General features: G+C 39.1%; 1 protein-coding gene across 4 annotated transcripts in view; it reads left to right on the plus strand.

Annotated features, from left to right (window-relative positions):
- The window catches only part of LOC127795126 (midasin), a 94,114-nt gene that overhangs the window by 2,560 nt on the left and 72,526 nt on the right, over nucleotides 1-19,028 (plus strand). For all 4 annotated transcript variants that reach the window (XM_052326588.1, XM_052326589.1, XM_052326587.1 and 1 more), the window contains exons 4-10: nucleotides 3,604-3,688; nucleotides 4,734-5,011; nucleotides 5,127-5,336; nucleotides 6,031-6,200; nucleotides 12,688-12,797; nucleotides 12,903-13,022; nucleotides 13,869-13,947. In XM_052326588.1, the coding sequence (XP_052182548.1) occupies nucleotides 3,604-3,688; nucleotides 4,734-5,011; nucleotides 5,127-5,336; nucleotides 6,031-6,200; nucleotides 12,688-12,797; nucleotides 12,903-13,022; nucleotides 13,869-13,947 (1,052 nt within the window). The remainder of the gene's footprint in view (nucleotides 1-3,603; nucleotides 3,689-4,733; nucleotides 5,012-5,126; nucleotides 5,337-6,030; nucleotides 6,201-12,687; nucleotides 12,798-12,902; nucleotides 13,023-13,868; nucleotides 13,948-19,028) is intronic.

Raw genomic sequence — 19,028 nt, forward strand, 5'->3', positions numbered from 1 at the left:
CTTAAGAACACAACCAGCCATTGGTTCATCCCACCATACAGTAGACAACAACCTGGATTTTCTAGTAGGAGTAAAAACCAACATAACAACGAGAGTATTGTTTCCTTCAACAAAACCTTCGGCTTCTTCAATTGTCCTTAGCTGTCCTCTAGCTAGTGCTGTCTTTGCCTTCTCGTTGCCTATTTTAACCCAAGTCAGGGATGGCTCAACCTGCTTCGGAACCAAAATCCCATTGAAAGAGTGCATTTTCTCAACCTCCAGCTTCTTCTTTAATGCTGGTCCAAGTTCATCAGCCTCAGGATCAGTTTCCATAGAGCCAATATAAGGTTGTTCAAGTCCTAATTGTTCAATCAAACCTTTTTCAACTGTATGTGAACCTTCACAATCTTGACCCTGCCTAGGATAGATGTTACATGCATTGTCATTCTCAGCTTCAGCCCGTTTTATATTCAGCTTATCTAATGGATCCATATTTTGTTCCAAATTTGATTGTTCCTCAGATTTCGATAAGTCCAAAATTTGAGGGAAGGCTCCAACACCATCATTTGCACCGATGGTTGGTTCTTTAGTCGGATTTGCCTGATCCCATGTTGTTCCATCAACATCTCTATCTCTTTGTTTCTTCTTCAGTGCTTCCAATGTTAATTTATGGAGCTTGGCACTAGTAGCAACATGCTTGAGAGTCTTAGGCTGAAGCATCATCACCATTGGCCTCAACTTTTTGTTCAAGCCAATTATGAAGCTTGAAACGAAATAGGCCTCTGTCAAATAAGGGTTATGATCGAGTATCAAGGCCATCAGCTCTTCAAACCTCAATTGGTACTCCATCATTGACCCTATTTGCTTGATTTTGTTGAACTCTTCCACCATATTAGACATGCCCCGATCTCCAAACCTCTCCTTAGGTTGCCCCATTTTAAGGGACTCCTCCTGGTTAAAACTTTCATGATAATTCTCAAAGAATTATGTAGGAAAGTTGCAATGATATTTCTTAGTCAGTATCATCGCAAACTCCTGCAATTGCTCATGTAGCATCCAACCGAAGTCCTTGCTTGTATCATGTACCACACTTCTTGTTTCCTTGTCCAATTGGCTGATCCCCTTCTCCAACTTCTTTTCCCATGCATAAGGCTTCTGGCCAAACTCCCCCTGATGTCTACCTCCAACTAAAAATGCAACATCCTTTTGTTGCAAGTTAGGCTCCCATGGTCTCATGCATGCTTTGCCCATCATGGTAGAAATCTCATGAGTCAGACAAGTCACAGGCCAAGAACTCGAAGCGCTGTCCATCCTAAATTGATCCAATAAGTGGCAAATTGCAGCTACTGTTATGCTTCAAGATCAAGTCTATTGTAGTAGCGGAAGAAGTCACACAATTACAATGACTTGATCAGCCTTCTAAAGTCCTCTAGATCGTTTAATTGTCAGCCGAGAATCACAATCGAAATCGCAACAATTGAGAATCACCGGAATTGCTCTAGGAGTCACCTTCAAATTAATCAACTATGCTGCTCTGAATCACTAAAAATCTCAGCCAAATTCAACCTGTAGGTTTTGCCTAAGTCACCATGCAGTAGCCGATAACCACCAGCTTTGAACTGCCTTCAATTTCGACGGATCATTCACTGAATTCCACCATAGGAAAGTCAGACTTACACAAGTAGAAGAAACCGAAGGCTAAGGAACCGTTATGGAATTCACCTTCGTAAATCACCGTTGTCCACCACTGCTCCAAAAATCGAACAACCTTCCATATCGTTGGAATTCTTCCAAATCGCCGAAGTTTCCCCACTGGAATTGTCTGGGCTGCTCGCCTTCCTTGAGCGATTATGATGCAACCAACAAAATTCTGCTGGAGAATTCGATAGTTGTAGTAGCTTATGACTTGGCTTCCAAATCCGCTGAAGCTGCATCCCCTTCCACTTCAAGCAAGACTCACTGAAAATTGTGGCCGAACGTCAACGACTGATTTCGTCTTCAAGACTCGAACACACTTTCAGAATTCTCAAGTCGAGAGCCACTCCTCCGTCGGACTCACGGGAAGCTGAATTCACATGCAAAATTGAATTTGGATTATCGATCGTTTGTGGAATTGGCTTCGCTGCATTGTAGCTATAAATCGCCCATCACGCTTCTGCTACACCACTTTGATTTGCCTTCACATTTGGAATCGTGATTGCCTATTCGCTGTCATCACCTCTATGTTAATCCTCAGCTGAGAGACCCACCCAAACTCGCTAAAGTTTTTGAACTCGCCGAGTCTGTTGAATCACCAGACCTTGGACTATAATGACTAAAATTGATTGCACTAGCCTTCAAATCGAATCGGAACCACAACCAATGATAGACTGCTCTGGTACCATTTGTCTTGAACCTTGGAAATGAGCTAGGGTATGAAAGGAAGATCGAGAATAATAAGAGAAGAACTTGGGGAAGAGATCAATTGGGAGGGAGAGAACAACAAGAAGATAAGGGGGGAGATCACCGAGAGAGAGAAATATTAGAGAGAATCTGAGTGTTCAATTCATTTTCAGCATGCTCTCTTCCTACAACTGAGGCAATATATATATAGCCTCACTTAGCTACCAGACAAAGCTCTCTAACCACCTAAGCTACAAGACAAAAAGGGAAAAGACAAAAAGAGAAAAATATCCTAACAAACTATTGCAATCCTATTACAATGATGCCCTTCTATTGTTCTTTGGGTCATGACATCCTTCACTAAGGTGCCGCCTAGGCAAGTGCCTCTGCTGAGGCGTCAAGTGCCGCAAGCGCTCTCCTAGGTTGTAATGAATCAAAATCTAAAGAAAAATTGAATGAAAGTGAAGGGTAGTCTGTAGAAGGAATGTGAAAGGTCTCTCAGTATAATAGGAGTAGTAAAATGAAAAAACAAAGAAGAAAAGCAGATACACTTGGCTCCTCGTTGTGTCGTATGATGTTGATGTTGCTTTTAGTTACTGTTGCATTGTTTCTCAGTTTGTGTTTTAACTTTTCAGAGTATGCTAATTCTTGCTCGACAATCACTATTTTGTTCTATGATATATATATTTTGTTCTAGACTTTTAGTCAATACTCAACAAAAGAGTTATGTATGTTTGCTACAATTGTAAGTCTGCAACAGTGTAACTTATAACTTCATATATGATGTTGTGTACGTTAATGCCTTGATGGTTGTTGGTTTTGTTGATTTCTGTGTTAGAAGTTTGGAAAAAGTGTAATAAGTAGGAGCAACAAATTGAAATGATAGTCTTGTCTAGGCTTGGCATGGTTATAATGGTGGTTCTTCTGTAATTCTTTTAGTGCAGCTTTTCACCTCTTATGCTGGGAACTTCTGCAAACCTTTTGCTGTATCTATTGTTTAGTTTGTTTACTTAGGAATCAGAATTTTTGCCATCATCTGAAACCTAGAGCAAAGTTGAACATCCATAACACAATGCCCGATATACAGTTTCATATTGTATGTCTAAGGCCAAAATAACCATGATCAAGAATGTTCTTAGGTCCTGCATCCATGCTTATTAGATACTTTGCTACTAATTTAAATGCTGTTTGCTGCCTTCTTTGTTTGGTTTTCAATTAATGTTTATTGTTTATTCTGTGTAGGTCTGTTCTAAACTATTTTAAATTTGCTCCTCCACCTTTTGAACGGATCAAGCTAACAGAATCTGGCTCGGAGTTATCAAAAATGGTATTGTTTTGTTCCAACTATGATGATGTTTGTAACATTATTGTTTTTGGCCTACAAGGATGTAACATTCTTGACCTCATATTTCCTTTTATTCTCTTTCTTTTTCCCCTTTTGGTAAAAGTACATGCCAGGATGTTTTATTTATACTTGTGTAGTGGCAATAATTGTGCTTTAACTTTTGCCTCTATATTTTCATATCCTGCTGGATATTTGTTGTATCTCAGTTACAGGGAATATTTTACATCTGTTATGATATTGGTTCTATTCTTTAGGTCGGTTATCTACTTATGTGCAGTAGCAATAACTGATATTATGCCTTCATGCTTACTTGAAACTACTCTCTCCCTCTCGCTTTCATACAATTCCTGTTGGGACTGGGGAGAAAAATCTAGAGCATGTTTTCAGCATACAAATTTTTTCATATCTAATTGTGTGTTAGCTTACTGCTGCATGTACTAACCCCTCCTTCTTGCATAGTTAGATCAGAACCAGATGTTTTGCTCATTTAGGCATTATGATTACTATCAGCAGAAGTGGTTCTGCCCGCAGGCTTTGAGATTGTTGATGTTGTACATTTGATTCTTTGTTTACTTTTAATTGATGGACCACTATATGTTTCCTTCACTTTCAGTTACTGCCAATATTTGAGTTGTACATGTTGAATTGTTAATTGCAATTTCATCTAAAAGCTTAAGTTGTTAGATAGAGGGTTAACTTTCTCTTTTTTATGTTATCATTTTTACTTTTAACACAACCCCTCAAGTGTGGCCAGGCTTTATTGCATGTACATGCAATTATTTAAATATTGGATCAGCGGCAAGGTGCTACTACCATGTTGAATTGTTAACTACCATCTAGAAGCTTAGGCTGTTTTGATAGAGGGTTCACATTTTTTATATTATCATTTTTCCCTGAACAGTACATACCTAAAATGTTGGTTGAAGTAACTGTGTTTCTGCTAAAGTGTTTCTTTTAGTTGTTTTTTCAGTTTGTTCTCCTTTTTAGCCTTTTTGGCCACTATGTTAACATCCTTTTTGTTTACCAGGTTCAAACTCATTACCTGCTAAATGTTGTCCGAGCATCATACCGCCTCCTTTTAGCATGCCCTGAAGTTTTTTCCTCACTTTGGGACTGGTCCTGTTTTCTGGACCTTGTACAGCACTATGTAGATCTTGATCCAGGTGATAATATGGAGTTGCTAAAGAATGTTTCAGACTTGAGATGGTGTGGGATACAGATTCTATCAGTAATTCTCAAATTAAATGATGGAACAACTGGCAACTTTGGTCTCACTGCAGAAGAATCTTTCACATGTTCATTGAGGTTGGTCCTTCCCCTCCCTGCCTTTTTCTTATAAGGCTGCATGACTTTTCTTAAATGTATGCAATATTTCTTTCTTTATGATTTTCACACTCTTATTTGTGTTTTGGCATTTCAGATGGCAGGAATATTGTCAAGATGTATCATTAGAGAAGGCTGGCTGGCATCTTGACTCACGTGATGATGAAAATCTTGATTCTGCTAATGGAAATATAGACTTCAGTCAAGAATTTAATTTCTGGACTTCACATGCTTACTCCTCATCTGTTTCTTCTTCAAAATTTCATGAAAGTGAGCTGTCAAAGAGGAGTAGAAGGCTGGTACCCTGGTATGCTTGCTTATTCAATCAAGTAATTTACACACACACACACGCGCGCGCGTGCTATATATAAGGAACTTGGGAATATGTATTGCTGGTGTTCTTGCATGGATGGGAAGGGAGCAAGCTTGTGCTATTGTTTCAAGCTTTGTCATGTTGTAGTGAAAATTAGCATGTTACTTCTAGGTTCTTATTATTGGTGTGTTTGGTCATGTGATGAGAAGCCTGAAAGTGCTTTTTTCTGGAACACAGGTGCTTCCATGAGGTCTTTGTGGTGTTTAGGCAGAATTATAAGAGTGTTTTTACTGACAGCAAGGCTATTTTTCTGCTGTGAAGCAGGAGGAGGAATTTGGAGCTTCTGTTGTGAAGCAAAAGAAGCAGAAAATAAAATTATTTTTAGATAAAGTTAACCCATTAAACATTTAAAATTGCAAACATTACACTTATTAAATAGTATTAACTGCATAAACACTTTTGGTAATACCCTTTTTAGTAATTTTATTGTTAAAACTACTTTTTTCAATCATTCCAAACACATGTAACAATACTAAAAGTGTTAGATATGGCCAAATGCTAAACTACTGTTCTTTAAAGTTGATTCTTATAAACAATTACATTTAGAAATGATTCTTATGTCAAAAGAAATTTCATACCAATGCCAAACAGTATGTGATTACTTCCTTGGCTCTTTAAATATATGCAGTCTCAGGACATCTACTCGAAGCCCTTTTGTGCTGACATCTGCCATGAAGAAAAGTTTTGAGATGGTTTGTATGGCAGTAAGCCAAAAATGGCCTGTTCTTCTCTATGGTTCTGCTGGTGCTGGGAAAACAAAGCTAATTCGTGAGTTAGCTTGGGATAGTGGAAATCAAGGTATGGTTTTGCTGTTTTCTCTTGTTTTCATGCACCAACAGTAACAAAGTACAAGCTTACAAACTTGTATGGATAATGTACATATCCAAGGCAACGTACTTTGAACTGGAGCTTTCATACTATTCTAGTCACCAAAAAAGGTTGTTCCTAGTGCATAAGGGTCCCAACTTTGCGAGGGTTGTATTTATATGTGACTTTCCACTTCCTTTTTTGCAAAGAGGTTGTTTTTGTGACTGGAACATGTGACCTTCTAGTGACAAAGGAACAACCTTACCATTCTTTCTAGATGCCATTTATCTCAAAAGTTTAAAGAGAGAGAAAATTTAAACAACATATTAAACAAACAACACATACTAAGATGCTTATGTAGCAAGATGTAGAAGGAACTAATTGCCTATTGAAACAAATTAATAAAGAATTAAGTTGGGATTAATATGCATTCTTGATATTATGCATGCACAAACTACTATTATGTTAAACTTATTAATAGAAACAAAGCAACACTGTGGTAAACTACTATCATAGTCTTTTTGGGAGAAAAAATAGATAACAAAGGATTAAGTTGGGATTGGAAACTAGTTTGTTTAAGATGTGCATGATTATCGATACTGGACAGGAATAGGAGAAGTTACTGTCATGCGAATTCTGCAACTTTTAAAAGCAGGATGCAATACAGAAGGAACATTAATAAACATTAAGATATTTTGTAGGCTACAAAAAGTATTTTCTTGTTCTATTAAAAGATAGAAATATTATTTTTATATTTTCTTATTTGTAATTGGTCAGTTAATTTGTTTGAGTTTGCAATTTTGTTTAGTTGCCTATGTGACATGACGTGATCTTAAGTGTTTGAAATATATCTATTGCTTTAAACTCTTAAAAGTAATAGGCATATTTTGACACGTGGATGATGTCTAATACAGATAACTCACCTACTTAGAGTGCTGGTATTTATTGTAAAGTTAGTCAACATAGAGCAATTTCTGGTTGTGATATGTGAGAAAAAGTGCAATTTTTTAGGGAATTGTGGTAACAATGAAGGACATTATAACTTTGGTTTGTGGTCCATGAAGAGTTCAATTATTGCCAAGTGCTATAAGATCTTCATATATAGTTATATTTCTGCAACACACAACAGATATTTGTAATAATTTGACAAACCTCGTATGTATTTAAGAATTGTGAGGATACTAGTTTTGCTAACAAGAAATTTTGTGTTCTTCCCAAGCCATTATAAAGATACCATGCTAAACTAAAATTACTTTATAGATGGCCGTTGTGGTTGAGCGTGCTTAGAGCCTTTAAAAACACTTCTCCCAGGATGCATGTGCCACAGATTTATAGTTAGGCTCGGCAGTAGACTGGTTACAATTATCTGCTTTTACTTTTTAGGATACCAAATTGCCTCGAAGTGCACTTCAAAGATTCCTCATGTATTGGGGCTACTCAATAACCTAGATGCAACGAGTTTTAAGAATTGAATGACAATAGTAGCAGCAAAAGATATATCACTAGTAGTCTAGGAATCCTGAATAAAGAATTGACTAACAGCTGTAATGGGAGTGAGTTTATCTCATTGGGGTTGCCGTATGCTTCTTGCATTAGTTGCAAATCATCATCATTAGGATTGGTTCATTGCACCTTGCATCTAAGCAGTTCCCTGTGTTTATTTGTGATCTTTTGTAGTTATTAATTCTGTCCGTTCTGGCTGGTAGATTTCGTTTCAAAGGTTTTACTGTTCAATTTTCGTTCCAACAATACTGGAGGTTCCAGACAGTAATTTCAGGTATCAGCTGGAACCAGTATGAAAATTAAAAACCTTTGTGGCCTCCAAGCTCTGCATATGCCTAACTCTACATGCGCAAAGCTAACCTAAGCTTGGCAATAGAGCCTAGGCTCTTTTAATATTTTTACTTTTACATAAATATATATGGGACTCCCAAAGTTATTTGATATAAAATAGACCATGAGGAATTGAAGAATTACAGATGAATTTACAAAAAGAATTTATTTGATATTAAAAATAAAATTAATTTGAAAATAATAATTATAATTTAAATGGAGTAGTTGTTCCCACTTTGTCATAATTATAAGAACCTTGCCTCTAGTATGAGACCTCTATGGTATGAGAAATTACAGGCCCCCCCTGCCATTAACAATAAAATGAAAATGACATTTTTACTCCTAAATTTTCTCTCTCCAACTCCTCTCCACTTTCTCTTTTCTCTCCCCATCATTTCCATAAAATTTAAAAAAAGAGAAAATACCATCCATGGTCCAATGCATTGGTGGGCAAAACCCATGATGGCTGGGGTTCTTCATAGAACCCTAGTGGTCGGGGTTCTGGTGACAAAAAGAGAGAGAGGGAGCAAGGTAGTTAAAATCGGGATTTTAAGTTGGATTGAAAAAGGATCCATAAAATCGGATCGTAAAATCAAATCATAAAGTCGTAAAATTTTAGAAATAATTAAAAATATCCTTTAATTTTTGTAAATATATGTTTATAATAACATAATTTTATAAAAAATGAATTAATATTATTTAATAACTTGATTATTCCTTATTATAAATGAAATGCATGTATCTATTTCAAAATTACTTCATCTATCAATTTCAAAAATACTAAATAATTTAAATTTTCTAAATATTAAGTCCATCATTTATTATCATTCATCTATCTATAATCAAAACATAGTTAAAGTTATCACAAATCAATTGTTAGTTTGCATCAAAACATGGTGTTCAAAATTTAAAGCATAAATAAAATCCTGATTTTATGCGATTTTACCCATGCAATTTTACCTATGCAATTTTATGATTTTATCCATGCAATTTTACGATTTTACCCATTAAAATCCCGATTTTGCATGCGATTTGAATCGTTTGGGGGTCTCTGACATGTAAAATCGTACGTGTTGAATTGGGATTTTAACAACAATGAGAGGGAGGGAGGGTGAGAGAAAAAGAGAGAGGAGGGAGTTGGCGAATGAGTTATTTGAGAAAATTTAAGAACCTTAGGCACCTAAATTCTTCGATTTTGAAGAAGCCAGCCAATGCCATTGCTATAGAGAGAGGGAAGGAGGATGGGAGACATAGAGAGAGAAAAGACATAAGAGAACACGTAGGCACCACTACCATTGCCAAAGATGGTGAGAAGTGGAGAGAAAAAGAGTGATGGGGGAGAGAGATGGACGGAGAGAGAATATTGGAATAGGTGGGTAATTTTGACATTTAAATTAACTGCCATTGTTGAACAACAGGGGTATTGGTTGTTACAAGTTCTAAACCTCAAGAGAGGTCTCTGTAATTTCTCAAGCTAGAGGGGAGGAGCTTGTAATTATGCCAAACATTTGGGGTGGTTAATGTATTCTTCTGTTAAATTATTTATTTAAAATATGTTATTGACATTGTTAGGTCACTATGCTTTTTAGTGCTTGTTGATAGAGTTTTAATGTTCTTTGGGTTAATTGTTTGAGATGACATAGATTGACTGGAAGCCCACTTGTGGTGTAAAATAAAAAAAAGAGATTTGAAGACAGATTGAAAAAAAGAAGAGATTCATTTGTGGTTGAGACACAACACTCCTATTTTCTACTTTGTGTTATTTTGGATGACTTATATTTGCTTCTAGATGAATAGGTTGTTAGGACTCCCATTAGGCTCACCTATCAAAGGCATACAAGGAGAGGAACAATAGGAGCAGCCAAGGGAATTGAGTCAAGGGTAAAAGAGTTAGAAGTTGGTTAGAGGGGAATATTCATTCACGTGGTTGAAACAGAATGGGAGAGAGGTATAAAAGGGGAGGGAGGAGGAGAGAGAAGGGTTCTGGAAAATTGTTGAAGAAGTTGTGGGAGAGTGAGGCCCTCTCGAATAGGCATATTTTGTTTTCTTTCATTGTTTTTCGCTACATCCATTGTTGAAGCTACTGTAATTGAGGAATTCCTATTGTTTTTGAGTTAAAGTTCAATCAATTGAGGAAGGGTTCTATCATGTTGGTATTAGAGCATCAATCCATAGGGGTGACTGTCTTTGAGAGAGTGGGTGAATTGGAGGGAAGATTGGTGAGTTATCAAGAGCAAATCAAAGGGAAGATGGAGGGTCTGGAGGTCGGTTTGGAGTGGATGAGAAATGAGTTCTAGAGGGTGCAAAATATAGAGAAGAACATAGTGATGATGTTAGACCAATTGAATTTACTGATGGAGAAATGGGAGGACCAGGAGAAAGAGAGGAAGGGAGAACAGAGTGAGGAGAACCTACCTGTGGGCTCGTCCCTCACTGGGGAGGCCACGTTGGAACTTAGGGAACAGAGTAAGGAAGTAGGTGGTGGTTCGAGATCTTGGGGAGGTTGGAAGTGAGAGGTCGACGCTTGGCGATGCTCATGTTTAAGGGAGACGACCCTGATGGTTGGGTTTTTAGGGCCGAACAATACTTCTCCATGAATCAATTAACGGATGCGGAGAAGCTGGACTCACCGGCTCTCTGTTTTGAAGGAGCTGCTCTTTCTTGGTTCTAGTGGGAGCAAAGACAACGATGGGTGAGGAGCTGGGAGGAGCTCAAGGCGATGTTGAGGAATAGGTTCAAGCCCACGCAAGAAGGCACAGTGGAAGAGAGGGTCCTTGCGCTTCGACAGTGGGGGTCCGTCAAGGACTACAACCTTTGCTTCGAGACTCTGGCCTCACTGCTTAAAGGCATGCCAAAGGCGTTGCTGGAGGGTCACTTTATCAACGGATTGAAGCTGGTCATCTGAGCCGAGATGAGGGTGTCGAGGCTGATCGGGCTAGAGCAGATGATGGATCTAGCCCAACCAATTGAGGAGAGGAATCTGGTGATTTGTGGAAGCATTTTTGGACCCGACCCAAACAGAGGTCAAACCCCTTCATCCCCAATTTTGAATCACCAACGGGTAGTGATATCGCCTCCTTCGCTGACGGCACAAAAATCGATGACACCCAGCCTGGCCTCTGACCGTCGATAAGTGGAACAACCCCCCTTTCAAACGATTGAGTGAGAGTGAGTTGCAAGCCAAACGAGCTAAGGGCTTGTGTTTCTATTGTGATGAGAAGTATTCGATTGGGCATAAATGCAAGAACAGAGAGTTGCAGGTAATGGTAATTTATGAGGAGGAAAGGGAAGACGAAGAAGAAGGCACAGAGGAAGCTGAAGCAAGGGAGAATTTAGGGGAATTGGGGGACACCGTCAAAATGGGGGAGAGGGTGGAGCTATCCTTAAATTTGGTTGTGGGCTCCTCAAAAACATGCCTGAACTCCGCTAGCAGCTCCGGCAAGCTACCAGGGACTACCCAACCAACATCTTTTTCTTGGGTAGTTGAGGATTTCTTACCGTTAGAATATGGGAGCTTAGATGTTATTCTTGGAATGAAATGTTTAGCCACCCTTGGGTTGACACAAGTGGATTGGGGACCGTTGGTTATGAAATTTCGAGTGAGGCGCGACCACAGTATCACACTGCATCCTAGGACTACAGAGCTGGAGATAGTGGAAGAACCATAATTTCTACTGGGGGTAAGGCCGGGCAGGGGAACAAATTTGAGAAGCCTTATGTTCTTATTCAATGGAAGGGGTTGCCACCCTTGCCATACCATCATATTTGGCATCAATTTCCAGAATTTCACCTTGAGGACAAGGTGAAACTTGTGGGTGGGAGTGTTGTTAGGACTCCCATTAGGCTCACCTATCAAAGGCATAAAAAGAGCAGAACAATAGGAGCAACCAAGGGAATTGAGTCGGGGGTAAAAGAGTTAGAAGTTGGTTAGAGGGGAATATTCATTCATGTGGCTGAAACAGAATGGGAGAGAGGTATAAAAGGGGAGGGATGAGGAGAGAGAAGGGATCTAGAAAATTGTTGAAGAAGTTGTGGGAGAGTGAGGCCCTCTCGAATAGGCCTATTTTGTTTTCTTTCATTGTTTTTCGCTACATCCATTGTTGAAGCTACTGTAATTGAGGAATTCCTACTGTTTTTGAGTTAGAGTTCAATCAATTGAGTAAGAGTTCTATCATAGGTCTTGTGGCTTCTCTTTCCTTTCCTTCTGCAGGGGGTATGCATTTTTTAATGCAGCTCTTTGTTTAATGCATGCTTTTGTTAAATGAAAAAAAAAGGACGTGGGAAGAATCGAAAAATATGCTTATGTTTCTGCTATGAATCCTTTTGTTTTATTTTTCTCTCTATGTTCTCTTACTTTAATTGTATTTTATCTCCTCACTTATTGCTAGTTATTTTTCTTTTTTGACATCAATAAGAAATTGTAAGTGGGTTTTATGAAGTTGATGTTGCTGCTTCTCTTACCTTGATTAGTTTGAGGAAGGGGATTGTTTGATAGTTGCCTTGTTAACTGCACTATTATATGTGTGTGTGTGTGTAAATGTTTGTCAACATTTAATTTGACTATTTCCAGGCTTTTGTTTTTCCTGTTTACTCTGGATTACCTGAAATTTTATTGTATCATATTGTTTTTCACTCCTTATTTCAGTTCTTTCCATTCACATGGATGAACAAATGGATGGGAAAACATTGGTTGGAAGTTATGTCTGTACAGAGCAACCTGGTGAATTTAGATGGCAGCCTGGTTCTCTTACGCAGGTCTTGTGTGCATGCACGTGTATTCAGTGAATTATTACTGTTGATAACTTGATCATATATATATATATTTTATAGTTATAACATATTTAAATTCATTATATGCAGGCTGTTAGGAATGGATTTTGGGTTGTCTTTGAAGACATTGATAAAGCACCATCTGATGTACAATCCATCTTATTGCCTTTACTGGAAGGTGCAACTACATTTTTAACTGGTCATGGAGAGGTATTTACCATTCATATTTCATTGCTTTCAAAAACATATTAGCCTCACCCTCTGAACCAAAGGCTTCCACTGGTTGAGTGGTTCTTGCTTCTAATGAGGTTTAATAGTCCAATAATAATTTGTGAGTATGCTTTCTTCATGAGAATGTTTTTAATATTCTATCACATCAAACCTAGCTAAACTAGCTCCTACATAATTTTGAGAAAATTATTTACTGGTAGGGTAGGTGTTTTCTCTTATTAAGTGGTTTCCTTGTGACTTTAGCCTTAAACTAGCTTATCTCCTTGTTTCTGTTTTTCTTTGTCATGGCTCTTTTACTTAAGTAAATTGAAACATTTAGATGATTAGCTGGGCCCACCCCATTTGTAAATAATGACCACCAAAAAAAAAAAAAAAAAAAAAAATAGAAGCACAATATGTTTCACAAACAAAAATAAAATAGAAATGCAATATCTTTCACATTGTATCAACACGTATTGTGATCTTGATTCAGTTAATTGTTTGTAAACCCTCATATATATATGTATGTATGTATCTTTGAGGGAGGGGTGTTTAAAGCCCATTCAGTGGCTTGCATGTTTGGCTTTCTTCTGTGCTCCTGTATAAACCATTTTCATTATTCTCTTTTCTTAGGCTACTATTTTGAATCATTAAAAGATTTGCGTTCCCTAATCAATATTCCTTTTGTTATTCTAAGCAATTCAGAGAATTCGCTGTTGTGGAAAAAATAGTCTGTCATATTCTACCTATGTTTATATATTTCTTTTCAAGTCTCGTATGTTTTATGTGCTGCTTGTTTATCTTGCCTTTTCTGATTGTGTAACATTTTTGTGTGAGGTTTTGCAGGCGATAAGGGTGGCTGAAGGCTTCCAACTTTTTGCCACAATATCAAGTTCAAAGCTTCAGATATCTCGTACTACAGAAGGTTTATAAATGCAATTGAAGTTCAGTTGTTTTTAATGCTATTAATTTTGGGAAATGAATAGGTGTTATTTCTTAAAAGGCAAAACCCTCTCCTTCTGAGAGAGAGGGACTGTCCTAATTTAGTCTTAGTTTGTATGTTTATATATGAAAGTTTCTCGTGCTTGTGCTTAAGGAACTTCCTTGAAAGGATTGGCTATGACAAGAGAATGCATTGTCCTCCATGGGGCATGACAATCTATTTCATTTACCTAGGTTAGGATTGTTTGATCATATTATCAAATTATTGTTACTCACTTGGCTCTGATGCCCTAAATGGCCTAGCATAAAGTTTGACCTAGGGCACTTAAATCTTTTAGTGCTTGGAGTCTTGGGGATATTTGGATTAGTGGTCAGAATAAAGGTTTTTGCAAGGAACTCCCCCCCCCCCCCCCCCTCTCTCTCTCTTTGTGTGCCTTGGCTATTGTATGGGGAATGTGATGGCTGAGCTATTCATTGGGAGGGAGGCATTTGAAGACAGAGGACACTGTCAAGCCTCAGGGCTGAGACTTGGATAGTTTCTGGGATTAAAGAAGAATAGAGTGGAAGAATAGAAATGGAGGGAGGATTTGAAAGGAGGAGGGAGAATTAAGAGAGAGAAAAGAGAGGGAAGGATAAATTTAGAGGGGAAAAGAAACTTTGTATTACTTTCAACATACCCCTCATCCTCTCCGCTTAGCCTATTTATAGGCATCTTTTCAATTATAATGTTTAACTAAAAGGTACAATCGTTTCCAACACTAACTGAAAGGAACAACACAACTTAGGTATTACAAGTGTAATGACTAGGTTACCCTTGGGGTAGTCAAAATCGCCCCGCCTTAAGAAAGTTCTTGTCCCCAAGAACTTGCAGCGATGGGTTACAACTCAACTAGTCCCTGCTTTCACTACTTGCTGTATCCTTCTCTCTTTCTTTCTCCTGTGCTTTTTCTCATTGAGGAGTTGAAGTGTAGCAGTGTTCGCAACCTTTGAATGTTCTTCCTCTGCTTTAGTCATTTCTTTGAATTCAACAGCCTGTATATACTGCAACTGTGACTCTTGAGCCCCTTTCTGTAATAATTTTTGCAACTTCTTCCCGGTGATCACCTTGGACTCACCAGTTTCTTCTTGGAGAACAACCTCTTCATCTTTTTCTTCTTTTTCATCTAGTCCTTCCATGTATAGTAACAGTCTTCTGCATTGGTGGCCTGGACAGAATTTGTCTTCACATTTATAGCACAATCCTAGCTGCCTCTTCTACTTTGGCATAGAATTTTTGATTGCATTAAGGTTAGAGTAAACCTCAGGATTTCCTTCCAACTGCTGACTAGCGGGAGGATTATTACTTAGTGGGATTCGGTGTTTTTTTAAGATTGCTTCTAGAGCAAGCTCTTGTAACCTTGTCTTCTCTGTCGCCTCCTCTCATTGTAGCAAGCATCATCATCTTGACCATGGGCGTTAGTTCATCCTTGAGGCTGTTGATAACGCTTGACACAAAATATTGCTCCGTGAGGGATGTTTGGGAGCTCCACATTAGAGCCCCTAGCTCGTCAAACCTCTTCTGATAGTTAGCCATTGATCCTTCCTACTTCAACTTGTTAAATTCCTCAATTACATCCACCATATTCCTCTCTCCAAAATGTTTGCACAGTTCCTCAGCAAAATCAATCCACCTGGTTTCAGTCCCTCCAGACTTGGTCCACCCTTGGTACCAAGAATCAGCTGTATCATTTAGATAGGCTATTGCCAAGTTAATCCTCTGGTTTTCAACCACATTGTAAAATTAGAAAAAACGCTCACATCGACGGATCTACCACCTTAGCTTTGATCCATCAAACAAAGGTATCTCCAACCTTAGCATAGGAGTGTAATTGGAAGTATGAGTAGTTAATTCCCTTACTTGAACTCCTTGCTCCATGTCTGGCATCTCCTTCATCCCTATTACTCCTTGTGAGGGGATGCCCTGATCGGACAAGCCTGGATCAGAGATAGCTTGGGGAGGAAATTCCAGTGGTAACTGAAACTAAGGGAAGGATGACAACATATTCAACATGTTGTTAATCCTTTGGCCATACTGCTCCATCGTCCCTCGATGCCTCTCAAATTCTTGTTGTATACTCTCTCGTGTGGTTGTTCGATCCTTGCGCATGCTCTCTCTGATCACAACCACATCCTCCTTACTTTGGGTGACCGCCTCATGCATCTAAGTCATTTCAAACTCCAACACCTCCATCCTTGATTTCAATTGCCTTGACCTCGTTTCTTTCGCCATAGTTTCAATTCTGGTCTACCTGTAGGTGTTGCCTTTTATCACATTCAAAAGTCGCTCAGCTTCGCTTTGCCTTCACATTTTGAATAGGAATTGCTAGAATTCTCAGTCGAGAATCATTAGCCTGTTCCACCTTTTAGAATCGCGACAGACGAGGACTAATTGGCTCTGCTTCAATTCTCTTGAATTCAGTACCTTTGATTTGCAATTGAATTGCTGATTAGGGCCGACGATTGCGATGGACTAGCAACCTTCGGATATGCTTGCGATCACTGCGGTTTCAAGATCACTCGAACTCTGATTGCAATCGCTGTGATTTAATGGTTGCCCCCTGATTTGCTGTGATTCAACAATCGCCTCCCAGCTGGCGCCTTCTGCTCACCCAATCATTGTCCAGTGGTCAAAGGACCATCGAATTTGATGTTGCTCCTTGAGTTCACCTGGATTGTTGGAAATCGCTGCTTCAGATCCCATACCTATTTGCCAAGGATTGTTGGAATCACCGCCGAGGATTGTCGGAATTCACTTGGCTTGGCCTTGCGTTACTGCCAAACTCACCTGAGTTTCTACCAAAATTGCAGGACTCACAGCCAAGGAGCTTTGGCTCTGATACCAAAATGTCAAGCCTCAGTGTGAGAATTGGATAGTTTCCAAAATTAAAGAAGAACCGAGAGGAAGAATATGTCACGGCTTAAGCTTGACAAATCCCTCTTTCTAACTCGATGTGAATTAGAAAGCCTCTTGCAGGAAGAGAGAGAGAAGAAGAGAGAGAAGAAGAGAGGGAGAAAGTCAGAATTCTCTAAATATTCTTCGATAAAAATCCATCCATGAAGGACATGGACAATTTATACAAGGCTCTTGGAGGAGTGGATTCTCTTGCCAAGGTGGGCCCTACACCCTTCACGGTTGTAACAACCTGCCTACACCCCTAACCTCTTGCACATGGTAGCCTATGGCTAGGAACTAACTACTATAACAGTAATTACAACAGTAAAAATTCAAAATTGCTATAAACTTTGGTTCCTCTCGTGACATATTCCCCCCCCCGCCCCCCAACCAAATTCTCGTCCTCAAGAAATGCTAAGGAGGCTGACAGTCCTAGGTAATTGCTTGAGCAAGTTAGGGAAATACTCCCAAGTACTGCTACTATCCATTGATCTGTTCTACCATTTAACCAAGACCTGAATAAGAAGAGCCCTGTGCTTGTACACCACCCTCCTTTCCAGTATAGCCTTTGATTCCATCATCTTGTTAACCTCTTTAGGAAGAATAGGCAATGCAGAACTCACTGGTTGTGTGCCCATTAACCTCTTTAAGAGGGAAACATGAAACATTAGGTGGATTTGCGATCCTTCTAGAAGTTGTAAATGGTATGCTACCTTTCCCATCTTAATCTCTTTGGGAGATGGTCCATAATACTTGGAGCTAAGTTTGGTCACCTTCCCTTGAGTAATGGACCTTAGATGAGGATATTTTAACCTCAAATACACCTCTTCCCCTACTGCAAACTTTCTCTCACTCCTTCTCCTGTCAACAAACTATTTCATTCGATTTTGAGCTGATGCTAACTCCTGGTTCAGCTACTGTAACACCTTTTTTCTTTGCTATAGATAATCTTCCACAGTAGCTACATTAGATCCTCCCCCCCACAACAGGCAAAACGGGTGGCTTGTACCCAAATAGGGCTTTAAATGGAGACATTTTGAGTGAAGAATGGTGGTTAGTGTTGTACCACAATTGGGCCAAAGACAACCACCTATGCCACCCTTTTGGTTGTAGTAAGCAAATACACCTTAGGTAGGTCTCTAGGCTTTGGTTCACCCTTTCGGTTTACCCATTAGATTGGGATGATAGGCTGTGGACATACTCAATTTTGTTCCCAAAGCCTTCATAAGCTCCTGCCACATCAAACTGGTGAAGATCCTATGAAATGATGGACTTAGGAGTCCCATGTAGTTTCACCACCCGATCCAAGAAGGCCCTAGCCACCTCTTGAGCTGTATAGGGATGAGTCAACCCTATGAAATGGACAAACTTGGTTAGCTGGTCTACTACCACCAATATATTGTCTTTGCCTTCTGACTGTGGCAACCCCTCCATAATATCCATGGACGCACTAGACCATGCTTGGTTAGGAATAGGCAAGGGTTGCAGTAGCCTCGGATATGCCACTGTTTCTAACTTACACCTCTTGCAGGTGTCACAAGCTAGCACAAATCCTTTAACTTCTATCTTCATCCTCGACCAATGAAATAGCTGTTTAACCTGCAGATAGGTGTTTTGAACTCTTTGAGTGCCCTACCAAGGGAGATTCATGTAGGGCTTGCATTATCTTCCTCTTTAAGTTCTGTATTGTCCCCAATCACCATTCTTCCCTGGTATCTCAACATACCCTCCACTAAAGTGTAACCATCCACCTCATTAGCTCCCACAACCAACCTTTCCAACAATTCTTTTATCTTCTCATCTCCCTCATAGCTATTTATCACCTTTTGGTTCCACTCAGGAATCACCATGGTTATAGTTGCTGTACTCCCTTCTTCATGGCACTTGGAGAGAGCATTAGCTACCCCATTTTTCCTTCCCTTTCTTGTATTGTATAACGTAATCTAAACCCATCAGCTTGTCCATGCCTTTCTTTTGCAGTTGAGTTTGTAGTTTCTATTGCAGCAGAAACTTCAAACTTTCACGACCTGTTTTAATTATAAACCTACCCCGTTCCAAATAATGCCTCTACTTGTCAACCACCATCAATACAACTATAAATTCCTTCTCATATATGTCAAGCCCCAAGTGTT

The sequence above is a fragment of the Diospyros lotus genome, chromosome 2, assembly GCF_014633365.1.
Source record: "Diospyros lotus cultivar Yz01 chromosome 2, ASM1463336v1, whole genome shotgun sequence".
Taxonomy (NCBI): domain Eukaryota; kingdom Viridiplantae; phylum Streptophyta; class Magnoliopsida; order Ericales; family Ebenaceae; genus Diospyros; species Diospyros lotus.